We start from the raw sequence: 9,225 nt of genomic DNA, 5'->3' as shown, positions 1-9,225 counted from the left end.
AGTGGTTTTTCTTCTTGGCAGGAATATAAGACCTGCAACCCAGAGAGCTGCCCGGAGGTGCGCAGGAACACACCCTGGACCCCTTGGATGCCTGTCAACATCACCCAGAATGGTGCCCGCCAGGAGCAGCGCTTCCGCTACACGTGTCGTGCCCAGCTGTCTGATCCCCACGAACTGCAGTTTGGGAGGAAGAAAACCGAGAATCGATTCTGCCCCAATGATGGCTCAGCAGTGTGTGATACTGACTGTACGTCTTGCCAGCTCTGGGGGACCATAGGGCAAGCCTACATTTGGTGGTGGAAGAGGGATCCTCTCAGAACAACAAGAACCTGATTGTGTCTGCATAAGTCTTGACATGTACAACTAGTGTCACTGCAGAATGGCGGGGATGGAGAGAGCCCTGTGACTTAGAGATCAATACAGTTGTCAGCTCTGTGCTAATGACAGTATATAGATTTGTTCTTGCTACTGCCAGGCTGCCCCAAAGAGAACAAGCAAGTAATGAGGGTGTAGAGAAGAGAAGAGCCATTCTACAGGACAGTGTGTCTTTACTCTTCTTTCTCTCTGGAGGTCCCCTTGTGCGCTGCCTCTGGGGTTATTCCCTTCAGTACTGCTGTGATGCAAGGCAGTGTCCTCAGGGCACAGCCTTGACTGCCACAATTTGCTGCCCAGAAAGGTCATTTATCAAGGCTATTAGTAGGCTCGGTTTATGTGTGTACAGAGTTCTTTTTGTATCTAGCTTAACTGTACCCTTGTGGAACAAAACTCTTGCTCAGGGCTTTCAACAAAAGCTCTTCCCCAGGACACATAAATACTGATTTTATTCATGAGCTGAAGCCCTTTTTAAAAGCCCAATAACTGATTAATTTGTGATCCTGTGGTGTCTTGTTTGTTTTTCTTGAAGCTCTTGTTGATGATCTCCTCAAGACTGGTAAGACCTCAGCACGGATTATCAATGGCGGCTGGTCCTTTTGGGGGGCCTGGTCTTCCTGTTCCAGGGACTGTGAGTTGGGCTTTAGGATCAGGAAGAGAACATGCACAAACCCTGAACCTAAAAATGGTGGCTTACCCTGCGTGGGGTCAGCGATGGAGTACCAAGACTGCAATCCGCATCCCTGCCCAGGTAACCATGATCATCTTCCTGCATGAAATTCAGAGGTCTTCTTTCCCATCTTAATGGCAGAACCACAAAAAAAAATAATCAGTATTTCCAAGCTGCTTTTTTGTTTGTTTGGTTGTTTTTTTTCAATTTGGGGGCTTTTTCCTTAATTTTTTTTAAAACTATGGTAGCAACCCATGTATGTGATCTTTAGTGCTATGACTTATGTTTCACCTCAGCTCAGAGGGTAACACAGCCACATCCTCTAGAGGAAGTAGTATCATGGCTTGTCTAGCAATTTTTTGCTTCAGGAAGGTTTGGTGCTCCATCCAGTGGAGGGCATCACGGTGCACCTGCACCTTGATGCGGAGACAGGCTTAATAAATGTGGCTTAATACTGTGTAGAGATGCTTGATGTGGCAGTTCTTCTTGTGAACACTTGTTTCTTCCCCCTCTCCTGCTTACGTATTGTTCTTGCGATGGGCATCTACTCTTGACATCAGTTACCATTTCCTGCACAGCCAGCAGGGAGTATTCTTGCCTGGTTTCCTGGTTTTCGAGTTTGTCCTCATGTTTATGTTGCACTCCTGATCCAGAATAGTAATAATAGACCATTGACTACTGTATTTTCTCTCATTTATCCTTCTCCTTGCTCTATAATAACTATCTAAACTAAATTTAAGTGATCTTGCACAAATTACCTTGCCTCTTTGCAGTTCTGGCAATTATCTACCTCTGGCAATATAGTTTGTGGCCTACACTTGAAAATGCTATATTATAATAGTAGTAGTATGATTCTAAAATTCAATACAAAGATAAAATTCCAATGCAGATATGATCATAATGTTCAGGAAAAGCATAGCAAGAGTGTCAAATACTGCACTCTGTGGCCTATAAAAAGAAAATAACTCTAGTGCTATAAAGGTAGCTATTAGTACTATTTTGGAAGCTCTCAGTGGCTTTTCACTAATGTCTGTGCCCTTCTTCTGTGCTGTTTTCTCCCCTTGGACACTATGATGTTTTACAATCTGTTCTGAGTGCATGATTGCTATTTCTCTGTGTCTCCCTCCTTCCCTGCCTCACTCAATGTGTATACACAAATCCTGGGTTTATCTTGCACTGTCATCAGGTTATTACCTTCTGAATTAATGGCATGTGGACCTGCAAATCAGGCAGTCTAGCAGCCTGAAAAGGAGCGGGTGGGAATCAGGGATCTTAAGTCCCTCCCTAGTTTTATTATTAACCTGTTATGGGACTGTGCTCAGATCATAGAATCGTAGAATGGTTTGGGTTGGAAGGGACCTTTAAACATCATCTAGTCCAACCCCCCCTGCAATGAGCCAGGACAATAAATAAAGCCTCTGAGTTTCTGTTTCCTGAAGGTTGGAACTAGAGGACTTGGGGCCCCCACAGAAAGGTGCCATATAAGCTCCACTTAGGTTGTACAGGACTTTTTTCCCAAGCAAATCTACTGTTCCTGTAGGTGAAGTGTCAGGAGACAATATAATAACAATAACAACGCTGTTTTATAAAAAGATGTAGAATAGAATAGAATAGAATAGAATAGAATTTTTCAGTGAATACCCTGAAGAATAGTTTCTATTTTGGCACTTCATGATGCAGGGTGGTTTTGTGCTTAGACTTCATTCTGCATCTGCAGAGTGCAGCACATTCATACCCTCCCTCTCTTGATCTGAAGTTCTTGTCAGGCCCAAATGTCCTGGGGTGCAAGAAACTGCTAGATAGTCTGGGCAGGGTGGATCTGGAAGGGGGAATACTGGGGCTCTCCAGCTTTGTCACAGTGAAAGGAGTAACCAATGGCATCTACCTCTCTCTCCTTGCTTTTCAATGTCCTTCAGTGAAAGGCTCATGGTCTTGCTGGACTCCTTGGTCTCACTGCTCAGCAACTTGTGGAGGAGGACACTACCAGCGCACACGGACTTGCACCAATCCAGTTCCGTCTAGCGGAGAGGATATCTGCATTGGTCTGCACACTGAGGAGGCCCTTTGCAACACGCACCCATGTGAAGGTAACCAGTTCTCGTCCCTGCTCCAGTTCGCTAGGGTGGTAGTGGGAGCAAGAGATATCTGCAAAATGTTTAAAAAAGAAGTCAGAGACACCACTAGTTAGAAGCTTTTCTGTCCATTCAGTAAATGTCTATTGAGCTAGGGAAAAAGGAGACATCCCTGTGTTTCGCTGTGATGCATCATCATTCTCTTTACCTGTTCACTAGCCCACGCTCTGGCTTTCTGGTGCTGAACAGCAAAATCTTGTTAATGGCTGATCCATTTAAAGTAATTGAAAAAGCAGGAACTGGGTTCTTCAATGTGGAAGCTTACAGATTGAATAAAAGCAGTCATGAAGCATCAATCTGTACAGTTGCTGAAGGGACAATCCTTCCTTTTTCTTACACAGACAGGCAGATGAGCACATGCTACAACTCGCAGGACAGGGTTTAGATCTGTGCTGGTTTTGAGCGAGCTGTGTGTATTTCTGATCCAGTGCAGGCTGACTCCTGCCCTTAGGAACCTCATCAAAACTCTCTAACTGCGGTAACTTGTGCTGGCTGCTTGAGGTATCCCTGGGAGGCCACCTCGAAACTTGGAGGTCCTGGTGCAACATTGCCTCATCCAGTTCCTTGTATGTCTTTAACCAGAGATCTGATACAGGAGCTTTTAAGACAACTCTGTCCTGTGCAGTGCTCCACCAAGGGCTGGTTCAGTCTGTGTTAAGAAAACTACAACATGACAAGTAGAGTATGATGCTTGCACTGTTATTTGTATTGAGGAAATTAAATCCACTAAAGGCCCCTGGATTAGATGTGTATGAGAGGCCCAGACTGGGATCTAGACATCCTTCAGCATGGAAGAAGTTTGGTATCTGTATCTACAAGGGATCCTTTTCCTTCTTGGTGACATTGTCTGTGTGTTTTCCTGATCTTGGATTTCAGGTGGCTGGTCAGAGTGGTCAGAGTGGAGCCTGTGTAATGAAGAGGGCATCCAATACCGCAGCCGTTACTGCGAGGTACACAGCCCAGACTCTTCTCAGTGCATTGGAAACAGCACGCAGTACCAAGATTGCCTGTATAATGAAATTCCTGGTATGTACAGTGTCATTGAGGAGGGAGAGGGTGGGCCAATTCAGGAAAGCAGCTCGTGCCCAGACTGTCAAGCTAGGCTGAGATTTTCTGTACTATAAATTGAGTTTGAATGCTTCCAGAAAAACAAGCAACCAACCAAACATTTTATAAACTTTCTTGTGGCAGGCACAGGGTAACTGGCATTCCTTTAAGGCAGCTTATCATTTCTTTAAAACAGAATTAGCTAGATCTGTAATAAATAACTGGTATTGCTTCACCTGAATTGAAGCTTTTAACCTTGCATAGTTCATCTCAGGCTGGGTTATAAAAATTATCGCTGTTCTCAGTATGGATATGGGCAACAGAGGTTCCTTGAGTTCAAGTATCAAAAGAAGCATCCCAAAAGAGCAAAGAAATAAGGTGAGGCAGATGGAGAAAACTGGTGTGTGAAGTGGGGAGATTAATCAAGGGTCTGACAGAGCGATGCTGTTGATGGACAGATGGTCATCAACATCTTCCACCCTGTGTTTTGTGGAAATTGAACCTCTCAGGCAAACATTTGGTATGGGTCTAGACTGAATAACCTATTTCCACATGTTCTTTTCTGGGTTACAGTGCCCTGGCTTAAAAATCAGAGATCTTTAGGCAATAGTATTCTTATTTTTCATGGTTTTCTCATCTATGTTCTTTCCCCTAAACTGAAGAAGGTAAAGAGTGATCAGGTAACAGTATGGGAATTATCAGGTCTTTGGAGAGGTTTTGTTGCGTGTGTTTCACACTCTGACCTTGTAATTCGATTTAGAGAGACTCTCAGCTTGCTGCAGAACATGTGAGCACCTTCTCGTGTCTGGAGCACAGGGGGGTTAATTACTTGAAGAAGCAAAGTGATGGCAAAATGACAACTTTCTCCAATCTTTTCCTCTTTGTTTAGTGATCCTGCCAGCCTCCAGCATTGATGAGAGCACAAACTGTGGAGGTAGGGTACCACTAGCTATATATCTTATTTTTATCTTAACCTGGCTTCTTTTCTCCCTGTGCAGTATCAACCAAACCATTAATCTATACAGTTCATATCCCACTGATAGCCTTAATTCCACTGGAGTCTTGCTGTCTGAGTCAGACTGGAGGAATGTATCGCATGTCCACTTGTCAGTTCCAAGATTTTTATTTATTTTGGGGTTTGGTTTGGCCACTGAAGGTCATTAATTACCAGGGAGCACATTGCTTATCTCTCTCTACCCACAGGGTAAATGGCTCAGGAGAAAGGAAGGGATATTCCTCATTCCACCACTGTAAACCTCAGCTGTTTGGAGGCAGGTGTTTTTAAATAACCCACAAAGATTTCAGCGAAGAGGGTCTCTTAGACAGATCCTTTGCTGATATAGTATGAGATTAGAGTTTATACTTGTTCTCCAAGCACTTCCTTTCATTCAAGTTCTCACCTCTCACAGAAGTTATGTCTCCTTTCTGCATGTAACTTGGAAAGATCCATTCATTAGTGTCACTTTTCTACTGCCTTCAGAGCCCCTATGATAAAAATGCAGACTGAAGAAAATGGCAGGTTTCTTCAGCATTTTAAAATGGTAGTTTCACACTAATGACCATGTCAACTCCTGCTAGCGTCACATCCCTGCTTTCCTGAAATCTAGATGATCTGCAGGCTGCCAAAATCTCTTCTTCCTGTGGAGATCATGGCAAAAAAACACATGCCACCCATGGCATGGAAATTGGTCCCTCAGTTTGTGACTGTGGGGCAATCAATGGAATTAAGATTTCAGCACCTGCAATGTAACAGTAGGCTTTCTGCATCACTCCTTTTCCCTCAGAGATTGCAATGTATCTGCTTCAGTTCCAGGACTCCTTGCTACGGCTTGCAGTCTGCTGTTATGCACTATGTCCGCTATGTCCACGTTTCCTTCTTTTACCACCACCATTGTATTTACTGTTGCAATCTCCATTTTACCATGGCTAATATTATTTATTCCTTGGTGTTCTACAATATTTGGCAAAAAAGCCAATCAATAGAAATTCTGTTGATGAATCTCAGAAAATCTGTATTTTCAAAGTGACGAACCAGAAAGCTTCCCCTCTGGAGATTCACACGCTGCAAACAAAATGATTTTGTTTTTTCCCTAAGATGCAGCTAAGTCACCTGAAAAATCAGATGGATCTTTCAAAGGTGAGACTGAAATGGAAGAAAACTTTATGTTTTAGAAAGGATGTCCTACTGCAGTGACTTACAAATATAACAGTGGAATGAAAGATTCACTGCAATATGAGCAAAGCTGGGCAGGAGGAGGATGTGGGAGAGTGTCCTGTGGCTTTGCTGAGCACACTTGCATATTCAGTGCTTTAGTTCTCATGAGTGGTGTAAAGCAGGCGGAGTTTTTTAGTAAGGAAATGTCTTTTTGGAAAAGTCTTGTAACATTTAGTAGGAAATTATCATCTTTCTGCTGTTTTTTTGGACCACCATCCTAAACACAATAGAAAGGGGTAATCTTGCAATAGAATTTTATAGTGTGGTTTAAAAAATAAATGTAGCACATCAGTCTAGTAAATTCAGTATGTTCCGTACTGTAATTATGATTGAAGTGCATTACTTTGCTGTAGAACTCTCTTGGTTTTGTTCTTTTTAAACTCAGGAGGATATTTTTTAACTAAAGATTAGAGGAGAGCCATAGATTAATGGCCAGAATTCTCTATTTGAAAAGTGTATCAGTTAAAATGTAAGATGGCACCAGAAAAATGCACACCGTGATCAGACTAAGAATGAACCTCATTTAAAGCCACTCTCCAAGCAGCCCCTTCCATTTCTCTGCACACAGTCAAGTCAACACAGCAGTCCGTCCAAATGCATTGGCTTTTTAAATATTACAGGAATTTTACTGCTGCAGTCGCCACCGAGCTGACATGGCTGACCCCTGGGACAGCTGCTCTGGGGGGCCAGGAGTCAGGGGTCCCCCCCAGGCACTAGGGTCCCTGTTATTCCTTTTTGAAAGATGACAAAGCAAAGGCAAAGGAAAGGCAGTAGCATTTGGACTCATCATCATTGATTCTATTTATGTAGATTCTCCCCTGCACATAGCAAAAGACATCAGAGTCATAAAGTTTTGCCACCCAAGATTGCCTCTGGTTGCTTCATTAACTTGGTGGCTGTAAAGGTTGCTACTGTTTGTTCTGTTGTCAGCGGAGATCTGTTGGCAGTTGGTTTTACCATGGGGTTTGAGACTCTCTGAAGTGAGGGAGGAATGAGGAGTACTGTTTGAATTTGTCTTCCCCCCGCCAGCCGGAGTTGTGAGTTAGGTACCTCCCAGCGTGTGGGATGCACAACTACAGCTCCTTCCAGAAGTCAGCGCTGTGCTTGGAGGATGCTGCTGCAATCCCATGTGGAGGGATGTCTGTAGGAGGCTTTTACAGTCCAAGAACTTTTCTGTTTGAAATATTTGCACTGTAGCTACCCCGCTGGCACCTGCCTGCAACTGGCTTCCTATCTTTGCAGTTTGTGGAGAAAGCCAACAAAGAAGTGTTCTCCAAGTGTTCTTCCATTGTCCACCTTATCTATCTTTCCCATTCCCCTGAGGACCTGGTTCAAATGCACCCCAGAGGTCATGCACACATGGTCAAGGCAATGCCGCCCCGTCAGTAAGCAAGAATGCTGAGCACACTTGTGTTCCATGGGGGAGGAATGTGTATCTTCCTCGCCCCCCACACAGTCCCATAGGCATTTTGGGCAGCCGACAAAAAGGGCTTTTCCCTCCCTTCCTTCCCCTTCAGAGAAACACCAAGCATTTTTATTCCCTCATTTCCATGACACGCACATGCTTTGGAATCCATTAATGTGCATTGTTTGTACGGCTCATTTCTTTAGCTGTCAGCTTAACATAATGTTTAGTTTCAATATCAATAGAGGGGAGAGAGGAGAGACAGGGAGGGAGCTTTGAGAAAACAATACATAAACCTGTTAAACTGCACAAGGCAGAGCTGCAGTGGGGAGACAGATTTGCAGGGAGATTATGTCAGTTTATGTTAGAACGTAAGACTCTGGCTTCAACAGCTTATTAATGTTGATCCCAAGATGTCATAGCTCTGATTTGCACCTGTGGTCTTGTCAGGAGAGGCAAAAAGGCTGTTCTTTAAATACAGCATCTCTTGTCATTTCCCTTACAGGTTTTAGTCTCATCCATCTGATTGCCACTGGGGTCTCTTGTTTCTTCGGCTCTAGCCTCTTAACATTCGTGATTTACGTGTACTGCCAGCGCTGTCAGAGGCAGTCCCAGGAGTCAACCGTTATCCACCCAACCACCCCCAACCATCTCCATTACAAGGGCAACACAACCCCCAAGAACGAGAAGTACACCCCTATGGAGTTCAAGGTAGGGTACTTGATGAGAAATACCACAAGCAACTTGATACTACCTGAACAAATTCTGTGTTTATGTCATGGTTGAAATTGGGTAGGTTTGTGTTTCTGTGCCCAGCTGTTAGTATTACATGTGGGGTTGAAGGGGCATTTAGCCATACTGTCACAAACGGGTTAAAAAGTCCCATTGCTGCAATGGGATTTTGTTCTATTTCACAGTCCTGATGAATGCCACTCTGGCAAGTACATACCAAGACACTCCAGCCCATTCTGAGTATTGTGTGTATACAAATTGTCCTCTAAGAAATCAGTAAGAGCTCAGTTCAGTGCATTGTTAGTGCATGGTAAGAGGAAACGGAGGGGAGGAAGAATAAAAATGGAAACTTCATTAGACAAATAGCTGGGAAAATGCTTATTGGTAGGATGAGATTCTGGAAATGCTTGGAAAACTACCAAATTGGAGAGGATGAGAAGGCAGGGAGGGTTCTGCCCCTCTATCAGTACCAGACAGAACTTACCCAAGGCAGCCATGCAGAATTCAGTGACAGCAGCAGAATTGGGAGCTGAAGCCTTAGGAGAAGATGAGTGTTGAAGTGACCGACTCTGTTGGCATGTCTGCTTGCTGAAGAGAACACCATGCATTATCTGAGCAGGTAGAACTAAGGGTGCAGGACACAATACGCTGA

The 9,225-nt window shown here is 43.9% G+C and overlaps 1 protein-coding gene across 1 annotated transcript in view; it reads left to right on the top strand.

Moving 5' to 3' along the window:
- Positions 1–8,552, top strand: part of SEMA5B (sema domain, seven thrombospondin repeats (type 1 and type 1-like), transmembrane domain (TM) and short cytoplasmic domain, (semaphorin) 5B) — a gene marked incomplete at both ends in the record, with an annotated part of 38,223 nt that extends 29,671 nt beyond the window's left edge. The window contains 6 exons of the mRNA XM_009694781.1: positions 22–247; positions 905–1,123; positions 2,959–3,129; positions 4,051–4,200; positions 5,111–5,155; positions 8,347–8,552. Of these exons, the coding sequence (XP_009693083.1) occupies positions 22–247; positions 905–1,123; positions 2,959–3,129; positions 4,051–4,200; positions 5,111–5,155; positions 8,347–8,552 (1,017 nt within the window). The remainder of the gene's footprint in view (positions 1–21; positions 248–904; positions 1,124–2,958; positions 3,130–4,050; positions 4,201–5,110; positions 5,156–8,346) is intronic.
- Between the last annotated feature and the right edge of the window lie 673 nt (positions 8,553–9,225).

The sequence above is a fragment of the Cariama cristata genome, unplaced genomic scaffold, assembly GCF_000690535.1.
Source record: "Cariama cristata isolate BGI_N322 unplaced genomic scaffold, ASM69053v1 scaffold23982, whole genome shotgun sequence".
Taxonomy (NCBI): domain Eukaryota; kingdom Metazoa; phylum Chordata; class Aves; order Cariamiformes; family Cariamidae; genus Cariama; species Cariama cristata.
Note: the sequence above shows the minus strand (reverse complement) of the source record. Positions and strands in the feature narration are given on the sequence as shown.